Source organism: Phyllopteryx taeniolatus, chromosome 14 (genome assembly GCF_024500385.1).
Source record: "Phyllopteryx taeniolatus isolate TA_2022b chromosome 14, UOR_Ptae_1.2, whole genome shotgun sequence".
Classification (NCBI taxonomy): domain Eukaryota; kingdom Metazoa; phylum Chordata; class Actinopteri; order Syngnathiformes; family Syngnathidae; genus Phyllopteryx; species Phyllopteryx taeniolatus.
Genome location: NC_084515.1, coordinates 2744831 through 2759086, shown reverse-complemented (window position 1 = coordinate 2759086; position 14256 = coordinate 2744831). Strand labels below are relative to the sequence as shown.

General features: G+C 42.1%; 1 protein-coding gene across 2 annotated transcripts; it reads right to left on the bottom strand.

Moving 5' to 3' along the window:
- Positions 1 to 2425: 2425 nt before the first annotated feature.
- Positions 2426 to 13104, bottom strand: LOC133488684 (serotransferrin-like). 2 transcript variants are annotated; one of them, XM_061796870.1, is made up of 18 exons: positions 12954 to 13103; positions 11554 to 11661; positions 10641 to 10792; positions 9695 to 9797; positions 8158 to 8349; positions 7959 to 8088; positions 7371 to 7426; positions 6798 to 6961; positions 6505 to 6658; positions 6263 to 6423; positions 5787 to 5883; positions 5677 to 5697; positions 5254 to 5418; positions 4320 to 4470; positions 3362 to 3429; positions 3111 to 3292; positions 2773 to 2965; positions 2426 to 2660 (listed from the first exon to the last, which is right to left on the bottom strand). In XM_061796870.1, the coding sequence occupies exons 2-18, from the start codon at positions 11630 to 11632 to the stop codon at positions 2614 to 2616; spliced, it is 2115 nt and encodes a 704-aa protein (XP_061652854.1). In that variant the 5' UTR covers positions 11633 to 11661; positions 12954 to 13103; the 3' UTR covers positions 2426 to 2613. The 2 variants fall into 2 exon arrangements, with proteins under 2 accessions (XP_061652854.1, XP_061652853.1); XM_061796869.1 differs by having other exon boundaries at positions 3111 to 3429; positions 12954 to 13104.
- Between the last annotated feature and the right edge of the window lie 1152 nt (positions 13105 to 14256).

Genomic DNA, 14256 nt, shown 5'->3' with positions numbered 1-14256 from the left:
GGTTTACGTGGTCGCATTGGTAAATTGAGCTAGTAACACTTCCACTAGCAGTAACACTTTGTTCTCGATGAACAAATATTGGAAAAATAACCCCATACATGTTTCACAATGGCGGCACGGTGGCCGACTGGTTAGAGCGTCAGCCTCACAGTTCTGAGGACCCGGGTTCAATCCCTGGCCCCGCCTGTGTGGAGTTTGCATGTTCTCCCCGTGCCTGCGTGGGTTTTCTCCGGGCACTCCGGTTTCCTTCCACATCCCAAAAACATGCATTAATTGGAGACTCTAAATTGCCCATAGGCATGACTGTGAGTGTGAATGGTTGTTTGTTTCGATGTGCCCTGCGATTGGCTGGCAACCAGTTCAGGGTGTACCCCGCCTCCTGCCCGATGACAGCTGGGATAGGCTCCAGCACGCCCGCGACCCGAGTGAGGAGAAGCGGCTCAGAAAATGGATGGATGGATGGATGGATGTTTCACAATACAATCTGGGGTTTCCTGACCTCTCATTAGGTGTTTCAACACTGGAATGTTTGTGGTGTGATTCCGATAAGACGCATGGCTTAACAGGGACAAAATAGTATTGATGATGTTGACTTTTGTTTGGTATGTAGATTATGTTTCAGGACTTTGGTGACTAACAAAGAGGTGAGGTAAGGATGTTTAAGGCCATTTATACATACACGGCAGTAAATCCTGCTCCTCTTTTTTGTTTTTGCATTCAGCATTAATGGATGACCTCAACCAATACCAAACTACAATAAAGTAAAACCACACTCACCTTTTGAAGAAGGCCCTGATTATCATGTCTCTAAAAGAATATCCCAAGCAATTTTCCTCTATCCTGGCTATGTTAAGAGTCATTTTTTCCCCCTCCCCGATCTGCTGGGAAAACATCTGGGCCTGACAATCGTAAAAGTTAAGCTGAGTACATACATACCGATAATCGGGCCCAATTTGAAATTCCCCCTTCCCACTTTCTGATCCAAGCAAGAAAAAACCTGATTATCGAAAAGATTATTCTGACCGATTTTCTTGTGGTGTTGGTGTCTTAAGAGTGATTTTACCTTCCTTTTAATCAAAGTTAGCAATAACACCATTACCAGATGTCTCTGAAAGATTGTAAGTAATTATCTTGTCATGCGGTGTGTATAGGGTATACGTGCAATCCACAGCCACATTCGCAAAACGTCAAAGCAACTCCTTCCAGCTCGAGTAAATTGTGGAACCCTATAGCAGGAGACTGGGGAAAAACACCCGTAGGAACTTTAAACATCGACAATGTGGCGTTTTACATAAGATGTCTTCAAGAGTTACTAAAGATGACAATATCCAATGTTTGGGCTTTGTTGATGTTTACGTATATCATAAAACGTTAAGCGGGATACACACATACTGATAATCGGGGCCCAAATTGAGAATTTTCCTCGATGCCAATTAAGAGTCACCAAAAACCCAATTATCCTGGGCAATTTTGACATGTGGGGTGTGGTTAGAAGAATTTTTCCTCCCCAATCTGCTGCGAAAACATCCAGCCTGACAATCGTAAATGTTAAGCAGAGTACAAACATACCGATAATCAGGGTGAATTTATGATAGAATTTATACATATTTGATAACGGTAAAGAGATACCCAACTGAATTTTCTTTTGAATATCAATTAATTTTACTGATATGAGTATTTGAATTATTGGGAGTTATTCAAATGGTAATTGTAAGGAAAAAAATAATTTTCAAACTTGTAATTCCAAAATGTCTTGACTGGTATGTGTCCCAAATGTTCTCTAAAGATCCCATTTCCATTTATATATAGGATTTTTCTCCTCTTGCTTAATAATACTAATTAAAAATTAAATGCATCTTAGTTTGTTTTGAGGGGGGGGTTCTTTTACAAATGGTCCTTCTTTGTTTACCCTTAATGCCACTAGAGAGAGCCTCATTATCCATCCATCCATTATCTGAGCCGCTTATCCTCAAGGGTTGCGGGAGCGCTGGTGCCTATCCCAGCTATCATCGGGCAGGAGGCGGGGTACACCCTGAAATGGTTGACAGCCAATTGCAGGGCACATAAACCAACCAACCAGTCGCACTCACATTCACACCTAAGGGCAATTTAGAGTCTTCCAGCAACCTACCATGCAAGTTTTTTTCTTTTGGGATGTGGGAGAGAAAACCCACGCAGGTACAGGGAGCACATACAAACTCCACCCAGGCGGGGCCGGGAGTCCTCAGAACTGTGAGGCAGACGCTCTAACCAGTCGACTACTGTGCAGCCATGACAAGTACATCCACCCAAAATGTTACAGAGTAAATTTAGTGCATTACCCACCTCTGCAAGTGTTGAACCAAAAAAATCTAAAACTGAATATCTTATCCAGTATGTTGAATACAACACTAAATGTACTTTTTCGTAATGATTCAGAGCAAGATTTTGTAAGGCATTGAAAAGGCTTTATTTGATAAATGAGGTACATGTAAGAAAAACAATTTGCGAAATAGGTCTTTAATATTTGCGTAGGGATAAGTATTGATTTGTAAGTGGCTATTGAGCATGTTGAGATCAGAGAGACAATACAATGTAGCATCAGTATGCATCATGGAAAAGATGTTGAGCCATCTAGTTTGTCTGCTGACAGGTGTGGGACGTGCACAATTTCTCCAGATCTGTGTGAAAGAGCAAAAGAGGGAAAAAGCATTTTTTACTATGTGATCATTTCTGGTATAACAGACTAATTCCATATTTCCAGGGTGGTTTGAGTCCTCAAGCATCCCAAACCTGGAGTGGCATCGCTGCACTGCCTCAGTGAGGTCATGGCATCCATGTAATCTGGTCCTAAGAAGCTCTTATAGTTGGATCCGCTTGGCACCTCCTGGAGACATTTGGTGGAGTCTTTGAAGAGGAGGTTCTTCTCAGGATCAGACTTAAACATTTTGAAACCGGGGTCGCTGCCGCTTCTTCCGAACCTGGCCTAGGAATTAAAGTTTGGAGAATGTGACATTAAGTTGAACTGTAAAGAATGCATTTTTGGGTCATGCCCAGATTTCACCCAATGTTGCCAACTTTTGATTGCAAGAACAATTAGGTGAGACAGCGCACTGGATGCATTTCCCTACCTGCTGTTCCTGGAGAACACTGACAACTTTGTTGCGGGTCTCGGGACGGGTCACCACAGCATGTGCCGGGGTGGCCGCCAGGTGGCAAGACTCAAAGTCTGTGATGGGCACCGGACCCTTGGTGGGGGAAATGAGCTCATAGTCACTGCTCAAGACATCTGCTGCCCACCCTGGACCCTTACCTGCAAAGGAGCACAAATATGATCGGTTTTGGTACTGGCGGGTGTATGTGTGGTGTCTAAGGTTGTTACCGTCACTGTTTTCCTCAACAATTGTGTGTTTAATGAAGGCCACGTCACCAGCACCCTCAACAAGACATCTGAAAAGGAAAAAAAGATCACACTTCCATCCTTGAATGCAGCCATTTCCAAACTAAGCTAAGACAGTGGAACCCCAATAAACCGGACCATCGGACTGAACAGTGTCCAAAAATAGTCTCCATTTGTCACTGAAACTGCCATCGACAAAGTCTTAATTCCCGAATTGGCTGTTGTGGTGCAATGCAGTCAGAGAATGAGCGAATCATTTACGGTCAGATCCAATTCCCAAAGGAATGCCTCCAAGCAACCATGTTGAATGTGGGGCATTGGCGTGACAGCCATGTCATGATGGTGAAATCTATTGTGTATAAACTCACGGTCACTCTGAAGAGTACAAAAGTCTCTGCAATAAGTCATTTTTTGTCAAGCGGTTTGCCTTTGGCAACAGATTTGGAACTCTGAGGCACACCAATTCCTCACAGCTCATTAAAAGAGACTCCTATGAGTACTGTACATCAACATTACCATGACCAAGCATGTCAAGTTTGAATAAAATGTGGCAGTTTTGAACATTTACCATAACTGCTGCACTGGGCGCTAATGCCACAAAAAAAACTGTACTATACAGTAATATGGGTGCATATGGCCTGGGAGAGGGGAGAAACAAAAACATGGGCAAAAGTTATATCGTAGGACCCAACCTCTCTTAGTCTGTTCTATCGAGGTTCCACTTTGTCTGCTTAAGTTAATTTCATTCTGTAGATGGGTGGGGGGGTGCTGTCTAACTTTTTTTCAAATTTTGTTGTCACACCCCCCCTCCCCAAGAAGCGCTACTGCTGCATGGTCTCAGAATCATGTTCAGTCAGCTGGGATAGACTCCAGACATTCTAGCTTGAGAAGTAGACTGCTGTTTTCTGAATGCTCTTCATAGTTTCATGAAGAATTTTACCTAAAGGCCCCGGCATAGCCGTAGTACTTTTCCTCTGAACTGGGTTGGCACTTGAATTTGTCATCCACAGGTTTCCCACTACCTGCACACTGAGAGCAGAACGGCGAGCCGGCCGGAGCTCCAGGGGCACAGCCGCTACTGAAGAACTTGCCTGAAGAAATGGCACAGGGCATGATGTACATTTGGCAATTTTTTTTTTTTTTTAGATTTAGTGTGTAATAAAGTCAATTTGTCCGGGACATTTATACATAGTCACTGGAACTGAAAGTGTATTGCAGTTTCCCTAGTATGCAGACTACACACCAGTTGTAGTGAGAGTGCCTAGTGTCCCCATCAAGCGTACTCTGACCCTGTACCTGGTAAGAACTGGCACGTTCCCTGCATCAATGCACCCAAAGACTTGTTTCAAAAAGGCAGACTGACCACACTGCAACCAAGCCCCTGGCTCCAGTTTTAGACCATTTTTCCAGAGTCTCACTTGTTTAGCAAGTACATTGCTTTACCCTGTACAGTCCGAAGCAAAAAAAGGCTATTTTAAGATCCAACCAAACTAGTGTTTTGCTCCAAGGAAGACAATTTTTTTAGGTTCACGACAACAATCCAAAGAAAGCCCTGTGCGCTGCCAAAAACCTCAGTCTGCAATTCATGAGTTTGTTTGGGATTAAGGTAGTAATCGCAAATTTGAATATTATACCAACCCCTCCTTTGATTACATTGATTATCCTGTGGGTGCATTATGCCAATTTGTCATATGAGGTGTCCCAATCAAAAGAAAATGTACCTTGGGGTGTTCCTGATTATACATCAGAGTTGACAAAAAGTTTGGAAATACAGCATTTACTTCAATATGGTTACACTTGAGTCGACAACAAACTCTACCGCAACAATTGCAAGTTAGAAATTATACCATCATTTCTAATATGGGTCTACTTACTGAACTCGCAGCTGCCGGTCTCCTTGTGGATTTTACCCATGGGAATGTTCCAGCCGGCATTTCTACCAAAACCTGTGTGGCAGGACCGCTTCCCCCTCAGGTTGGCCCAGGTCACCCCGGAACCCTTCTTGACCACGGCGACAGCGTAGTAGGACGATGACGAGGCTACACACGCCACAATAGGATTTAGAATTGTTTAACCAAGAAACTCCCAGAAAATAACTCATTCCACAAAACACTAATGTTAGTCATTGAAACAGTCATTCACTGTTTTGTCCTAGGGTGTGAATGCTTGTCTATATTGTACGTGCCCGCTGACTGGCAACCAATCCCAGCTGTACCCGCTTCGCTCACCCAGTCAGCTCGGAAAGAGCCCACCTGAGACCCTAATGAACAAGCAGTATAGAAAAATACATTGCTTACCTCCAGATATACTGCACTTGGCTGTGGGGGCAAGAGGTACAGGTGTAACTCATTGCAAAATAATTGGGGTGGGTGAGAGCGGAATAATATTTAATATTCTCGTCCTGTACCTTCATCGTATTGCTCCACCATGGCTGGAACCAGACCGCACTGTCCGGCAGTGTACACCTCTCCCCCATCCACTGCCACCGCATCTGCCTCTTTACTCTAAAGTAAATGAAAGATCTGCTTCAAACCCAAAAGGCGGACTTCCTTTTCATTTCCAGGCATGGGTCTTTGCCTTTCATGCATCCTGTTATAATCAACATGTCCACCCAGTTTTGTATAGATGAAACTGGTGATATTTTTTTTACCTTTCCATGGGTGTTACTAGGTGAAATTGCTGCCTTCCTGTTCCATTCCAGGTATGGTGCGTTAAACTGTGCATTCCGTGACTAAAGACGCCCATCCAATATGGGGTTTATTGTTGAAAAACGTTTTTTGCGGCTAAATTTCCAAACTTTCCAGGGGGTGCTATAGAGTGACTTGTGGGTTATAATGGGAACCCTTAAGTTGCATAAATTTCAGAATACATTTGTCATTTTACCATGATCATCTTAAGGCACTCTTCCACACTGGGGGCAGTCTGACACAGAATTTTGTTTTCGCCATCCACCATGCCATTGACACTCCATGTGTCACATTTCCGTGTCTCGCTGTGGCCCACGGAACACCACGTGATGGCGCTGGATCCAGCTGCAGTGATCTCTGGGGGTGGGGGGGGGGAAAAACAAAAAAGACCCAAAATTGTTCAAGTGTTCAGCTGAGTTAGATTGAGTTTGTCGTTACCTTTGTTCAGAGAGCGAACGGTGCTCATGTAGCCGGCACCCAAATACAAAAAGGAGTTTGTGTTGGGAGGCAGCCGGACCAGTTTCTGTGTGGAGTCTTTGAACATCAGGTTCTTGGCGGGTGCGTAAGCAGCGGAGGAGAACAGGTTGAAGCCCTGTTTTGATAAAGAAACGTGCACAAAAAACATTTCTCAAATCAAGTGCGCATCTTACCCGATTTAAGCCCCTCCAAGGCAGAAAAAAAATATATATATTCCACATGAACTCATTTCTCAAATCAAGTGTGCATCTTACCTGCACTGTGGTGACGCTTTGCCAGATCAAGTCTGCCAGCTCTGGGTCTTGGCGGGTGACCACAGCATGGGCGGGTACCCTGGCCAGGTGGCATTCTTTGTAGTTGTCAATTGGTGCTCTGGTGTTGTCCACACACAACAGCTCATAGTTGGCCTTCTCGCTGTCTGCAAATAAATATTACATTTGTCCAAACTGTTGAGATTTACAGTAATCTTCAAATTCCATGAACTATAGCAAAAAATTACAGCTGGCGGAGCCGACTTATGGGCCCTCACAACCACCCTCCAAATGATAGTAACTGACACCCACATGGGAAAAAAAAAAAAATCCAATTCATCATCACCCATCTGTATAGCATACCCACTTCTGATTCTGGCTCATTTGGGAGAATGAGCATTCTTTAATATATTTTTCATAACCTGAAAGAATTTGGTGGACACCAATCATGACTGACCCATGGAGCAGCCTCAAGGACCCATGCTTGAAATTGAACAGGAACGCCGGGTTGCCAATATCTTTAGACATGACTAAGCAATAAAATTGAATCCAAGGGAGTACCTTGAAGGAACTCACCTGGTACAGTCAGATGCTTGACAAACGCCACATCTCCAGCATCTTCTACTAGGCACCTAATGACAGACGGTTGTTGAGCTTGTTAAATAGTGAGCTGAATGCAAAGAGTGATTCACTGTGTGCCTTACAGACCAACCCACAATGGGTGAAAACTTCAGAAAATTGTTTCATCCCTCCCACACACCAATAGATTTAAACAAAACTGTTTCAAGTATTTAGTGCCCGTTGACACTGTCCAAGCTGCAAAGCATGCGTCTTGCCAGTTGACTGCTCTAAACTGGTTCAAGTATATCAAGGTACAGAGCTTGTCTAAACTGGCAACTGTCTCAGAACAACCTGTGGGGGTTTCCGCAAGGGTCAGTTCTGCTGGTGACCAGTCAGGACTAAAAACAGTTCTGTTGGTGACCAGTCAGGACTAAATACAGTGAGGCCGTTTCAGTTTCTTTGCTGTTCTTTCAGTAGATCTCTGGTACATTTTTGGCCTGCTGTGGAACTAGCTCAATTAAATTTGGACTGGCCTGCATACTGCCTAAACCCATTAAAACTGCTTAAAAATATGCGATACAGCAGGGTACCCACTGCACTTACTGGAATGCACCGCCATAGTCGTAGTAGGGTTCATTGTGAGACCTTGAGCAGTCTCCCTTGCAGCCTTTGCACAGTTTGGAACCCTTTCCTGCTCCGGGGGCACAGCTCTGAGAGAAGAAGCTACCCACCGCTGCAAATAAATAAAAGGTTAAAAATAGCTCAACTTAGGTCTATAACTTTAACACGAGACATCACTCACCAGCTTCAATAGTTTGGTCCTCAATGCCTCCCCACTTCAACACACCCAACTTGATCAGAGTTCCAATCGGGATGTTCCAGCCAGCAGATTTCCCCAAACCAGTGTGGCAAGATCTCTTCCCCGCCAGGTCCCGGATGCCAAAGTCTGTGCCCTTCTTAACCACGGCGACGGCGTAATAACAGCTATCAGATGCTGAGCACATTGCATAATTAAAAAAAATATTTTTTTTAAAGTTGCTGTGCAACCATTTCTCCAGAAAAATGTGGTCAATACCTGCTGATAGAAAATGAATTTGGGTACACAATGATCAGTCTTATTTTGAGTCAGATTCCTCCTGATCAAAGTCTTCAAAGGTCTGATTGTAAGGTGTCTAAAAGAGCGATTAACCTGTGGTGTGGGTGCATTGATGAATTTTACTCCCCGATGTGCTCAGAAAACACTCGGGGCTGACAATCGGGCCAAATTTGAGCATTTGTCTCACTTGCAAACAGCCAGCAAAGGCCTGATTATTGAGTGACTAAACTATTATTCAGGGCAATCATCTTGTGATGCAGGACATGTTGGCATGATTTTTTTCCCCTCCCATTCAGAAAATGGTCGGATCCTCAATCAAATGTTAAAGGTAATCATTGCCAGTCAGCCTAAATTTTTAGCATTGTTTTCAACTCGAGATCAAGGCCTCATTGCCCTTTAACATCCAGAGCAATTATTCCACGGTGTGGGAGTGTTTTGAGTGATTTCTCTTCCCATCTATGGGAAAGAAAAATGTTTTACCTGTTCTACATTTCTGACCACAATTCCTAGCTTCTATTACCACTTGTATTTTCTGGCTCAGTGGCACCATGCTACCTCATAGGTCAGCCTTTGTATTCCAACATCTGGTTTGGGGAGGAGACATTCGTCAGCAGTGATAAATGGTTGTATGTATTGTCAACAAGCGCGTCAAGACACCATTTAGCAGTTATGCAAAATGGCAAGAATTTAAGGTCCTATGCGAACAAAAGCAATTTCGAGTGTTTTAAGCCAAACATGGGTCAAAATGAGGGACACAGATCGGTCTGCGATTGAATGCAAAAGGTTTGAAAAACGACCGGATCAGACCGTATGTTTGTGATGTAGCTAGTTAATTATTAAATTCTCTGCCCACTGAACTTAATTTCTGGGTTTCATGCGAGCAGGTCTCAGGCCCCAAATAATACAAACTGTTTAAAGTCTACATATGTTTGAAATAACTACAATGTAACTGGATGAAATAGTGACGCTTGCAGTCAGTCAAAATGTCAATGCTTGGCCACCACAAGCCACTGTAATAGCCACATGAAATATAAGAGCAAAGCCATTTTCAATATTTAAATTAACAGTAGTAGCAGTAACAGCTGAATATCAAATCCATCTCAAAATTCTGAGGCAATACCAACTAGAAGAGCTTGAAAAAGGACTTCACCAACCCAAATTCTTAAACAAACGGGACAAAAAAAAAAAAAAAATTTGCTGGCATGGGACCTTTAATGGATTGTTGACGTTTAGGGTGACTTACTGGCACCATAGTCTTCTGCAATTATGGGATGGAGTTTGAAGTTTTCCAGTCCTGCAATGTAGACGTCTCCTCCATCCAACGTGATGGCGTCGGCTGTTCCTGCCTGTTCGGAGGAAAATGAAAAGTCCTCTTATTACCAACTTCTCAGAGCCAGTGTTGCCAACTTGGCATCTTTCACAGCCCTCGAACTTTTTTTTTTTTTTTTTAAAGAAAGCTCGCAAACAATCTTAACGTTTGGCATGTACTCTTACCTTCCCAAACTGCAAAAATGCCTAATCTTACCTAATGGAGTTGTGACTTTTCTCCAATGCATCAGCAAGCCAAAGAAAACAAGATCTTCCTTTAAGAATCTTAATTCAAACTATTCCATTTGTAGATTAACTTGAGCACAAAATCTTGTTTTAAGAAATATCTGCCAATGGAACTCATGAATTGACTTGATAAGATTTTATAAAACGATTTTACCTTGGTCTTGCTGAAAATGTTTAAAAAAAGTACAGTACATTGACAAAATGTGATTCTGCTTCACGAGGTAAGATTTAGCATTTTTTTGCAGTGCCCTGTTGCCAATTGAGCAACTTTAGCCAATTTCCCAGCTCTCTCACAACCAGTTCTCAAAAGCCACTGGTGACAAATCTAGCAACTTTTGGTGGGTACAACCATTTTCCAAAAATGTGACTAGCAGCCACTGTAGTTACTTTTGACTGGGCGAGCTGTGGCATACCCTGAACTGGTCAGCCAATCACAGGGCACCATTTAATTCACCTAACATGCATGTGGTTGGAATGTGGTAAGCCGGAGCACGCAGACAAAAACCCATGCAAGCACAGAGAACATGCACCATTCAAACCCAGAACCTTGGAAGGCGAGGCAGCCGTGTCAACCATTCAATACCATGCTGTCGCTTTAAGAAATCCCATTTGAAAACAATGATTTTGATGCTCACATGAATGGCTTCGATGCATCCGTTAGAGTCTGCTTTCTGCACACAGGAGAACACGGGCGCCTTGGTGGCCAGGTCCGAGCACTTTTGTTGCTCCTTGTCCGACTTGACGCACCACCTGACATGTTTGGTGGGGGCCGACAACACAGCAGCTACTGCAACAAGGGGGGGGGGGGGGGGGGGGTGTTGAGCAGATAGAGTATGACAAAGTGTTCATTGAATTTTTGAAATTTTTCTAGCATTTATTTCATATCATTGTCTTGGTAGATCAACAAGTAAAGTTTTTCCACTACTGAACATTTCTGCACACTAGTAGGACATCTGGAAGCTACAAACACTAGTGATCCGCAAGATCAGAGTCTCAAAATGGTACAAGCGCTCCCTTGACTGGTACATGACAATTAAGTTCCAATTGCAAAATATTAGCGGCATTTGAGTACAGTTTAATTTACCTCAAGTACAATTTTACTTCCTACATTGAAGCACAGCATGAGAGCCAAGTATTTTTTGCTCAAAGTTCGACAAGCGCTGTGCTAGGTGCTGACGAACAATTATGTCACTAGTAGCATGCAGCTGTCTGCTAGTGCAGTTTTTAGTCACGTGAAAACTGCTGTCCGACTAGTGTGCAGAAATGTGAAAGTCTAAATAAGACATTCGTTCTAGTGCTAGTGCATAAATTGTTAACATTGCACATGACTCGTACCATTAGTGCAGTTTTGCCTCACTAGGAACAGGTAGTTCTACTAGTATGAAGAAATGTCACAGTGAAAATGTTTTTACTTGCATGAGTTATTCTAACAGTGCGCCCTCGTCCTATTACTAGCATACCATCTTACTAGTAAGGCCGAAGAGTTTACTAGTACATGGATAAAGGATGGTGAATAAATGCTTTCCATGTGCCATCGATTGAGTTTACCCAAGTAGCTGAGCAGCAGTAGCGCCGAAAGGAGATGCTTCATGGTGGACGGTCTCCGGGTCAGCAGAGTGAGCTGCATTCAGAGCGTCCTTTTATAGCCACACGAGACTGAAAGGAGGGGGGGGGGGGGAAGAGAGAAGTGGCACAATTTGCTCAGGTTTCCCAACTGGGTGCACCTTTGTGTGCTTTGGAAGCAGACTTAAACACACACACCATTTTTAACATGTCCTTTTGTCATCTGATTTTTCCTGCTTGCACAATATGAAGCTAATCAAAACTTATGATTTCAAACTGTCCCCAAATGAAATATGAAATTTGATAGCCATTCAACTTGATATAGATGATAAAGGCTTTATCTTTTTTTTGGTAGGGGGTTTACAGCCCCCTTGCTTAATTGACATTTTTGAATTACCTACATTGCACACATCTGTCGCAAAAACCGCAGAAAAAGCCAAATTATGCAGTTTGTGTAAAAATGGCACATTAGAAGACTGTAACACAAGGACCCCAGATACAAAAAGGGGCGAGACCAGTTACACAAGCTTTTTGTCCTGCATCCGCCACCAAAAAATGCAAAGAAAATTAACAGTGACAAATGGAGTCAACACGAGACCAACAAAAACTGTTGACTTCAAGGTCACTTTTTACAAATTAACGACAGTTTGTCAATTTAGAGTTTAAAGTTTAATCCAAATGCTAATGAGCTGAATATTTACATTTAACTTTAGCATGTTACAACACTAACCCTCAACGTCGATATCAAATACTTAAATGCAAAGTCTAAATGTCATTCGGGTGATTATTTTAGTTTTAGCATTTAATATATTCCAGCATGAGCATTTCTTGCCCCTTTACACTACATCAACTTAGATTATAGATCAATGCTACATCTAAATGCCTTAATATTTAGCTTCACCTGAAACAGTTCCATTTAGCATTTAAATAAAAATTTCTCAAATTTAGATGTTGAATACTAAAACCCAAAACCTGTTTTCACAAATAGTTTCACCTGAAACATATGGATATGTGGATTTAACCATATAAGAGAGCTCTAATTGAAAAATGTAAATATGCAAAAAGAGGCTCTCAAACTTTAAAACCTTGAAAGGTAAACCTGTCAAAATGTAGCAATAATTTTCATCGCGAGCCACTTTATAAACAACACCCCATACCAAACCACAGGTCGTCGTATTCACTGCTGTCCTCCCTAACCGACTGGGGGAGGGGGGCACCGAAGAGAAAAAATAAATAAAAAAAAACAACAACCTAACTCACAAAGAAATAAGGAATAAATTGGCCCCCATGCAGCAAACTAAAACAATAAACTAAAAGAAGAAAAGCTGCGCCAGCATGGCCCAAAAACAAGCAAGCGTTAGCCAATGAAACCAAAAGGACCTCACCAGTCACCGCCTACTTGTTGCCTTTTTCTGAGTGTCAGCTTGACAAGGAGAGAAGAGATGCCACCATCTTCTGCGGCACTCCTTTATATCTTGGCCTCCACCTAAGTGCTAATTGCCCTCAGGTGCTGCAACAAGCAGGTAGGTCAAGGAGGGCGCTCCTAGTGGTGGCCACAGGAACTGAGGAAGCGCCATCACGGCTGCATGCAACAGGGAGCTCAAAAGCATCAATGTTTGGATTCCCAGATTTTAACAGGCCCAAAACTCAAGCCTACATTTCCTAAATATGAACATTTGATTTATTTCAACAACAGTACATGTTCTAGGTGCATTCATTTATTGGTATTGATTGACGGTTGAAGTGGAATTTGTACACATAAAATAATAAAATGTTTAGGAAAAAAAGCAACTTATCAAGTCCTACCCTTTATATCTAAATAGCTTTTAACTGATATCTTATTAATAAAATAATTACTCATCAATAAGTTATTCATATAGAGTATAATATATGTAAAATTATAGCCAAACAATGGCCCCATAAGAACAGGCCATGATATGTTGACAAAATATTCATAGCTACTACGCCAATACATAGACATGTGTGTATATATATATATATATATATATATACACACACCTACATGCAGTCGATACAAACAAATACACATACAGCAGTGCCTTAAGATCCGAGTTTAATTGGTTCCATGACTATGCTCATAACGCAAAATGCTTGTATTTCAAATAATCTTTCCCCATTGAAATGAATGTAAATGCTATTAATTTGTCTCAGCCCAAACCACCCCCCCCCCCCCCCCGCCCAAAAAAAAAAGTTTTTAATGTGGCTTTAAGAATAAAAATAGCATTCAATAATATTGTACTGAATAAAATTATACAGTAATGACATGGTTAAATAGATTGTAAGGAATTAAAGGTTTTTTGCCACATTGTTTGCTTCAATTCAATGACATGGTGCTGTTCCTTCTGGTATGTGCGCTTTGGACACCTGGGGGCATTATAAAACAGACATACAGATATCCATAAACCGGTTAAAACGCCTCAGTAAGATGCAGAAATATTAGTAATTTTTCACAGAGGATAAAGAATATATGTCTGTGAGTATTGTTATGTTATCTGTTTACATGTGTAGCTCAACCGTTTGTGTACAAATATCCGTTGTTTCAAGGATTATAACACGGTGACACCAATGCATTATCTTATATTACTTAAATATACGTAGTTGTTTGAAATACATGACGACATGTAATTCTCTTTGTTTGATATTTGATTTGGCGGCACGGTGGACGAC

Coding starts and splice junctions, on each gene's coding strand:
- LOC133488684 (XM_061796869.1), bottom strand. CDS start 11,632: ATGCAGCTCACTCTGCTGACCCGGAGACCGTCCACCATGAAGCATCTC. Junction 7,427..7,958: donor GACTATGGCGGTGCATTCCA/GTAAGTGCAGTG, acceptor GTCTGTCATTAG/GTGCCTAGTAGAAGATGCTG. Junction 2,966..3,110: donor GTGTTCTCCAGGAACAGCAG/GTAGGGAAATGC, acceptor TTTAATTCCTAG/GCCAGGTTCGGAAGAAGCGG.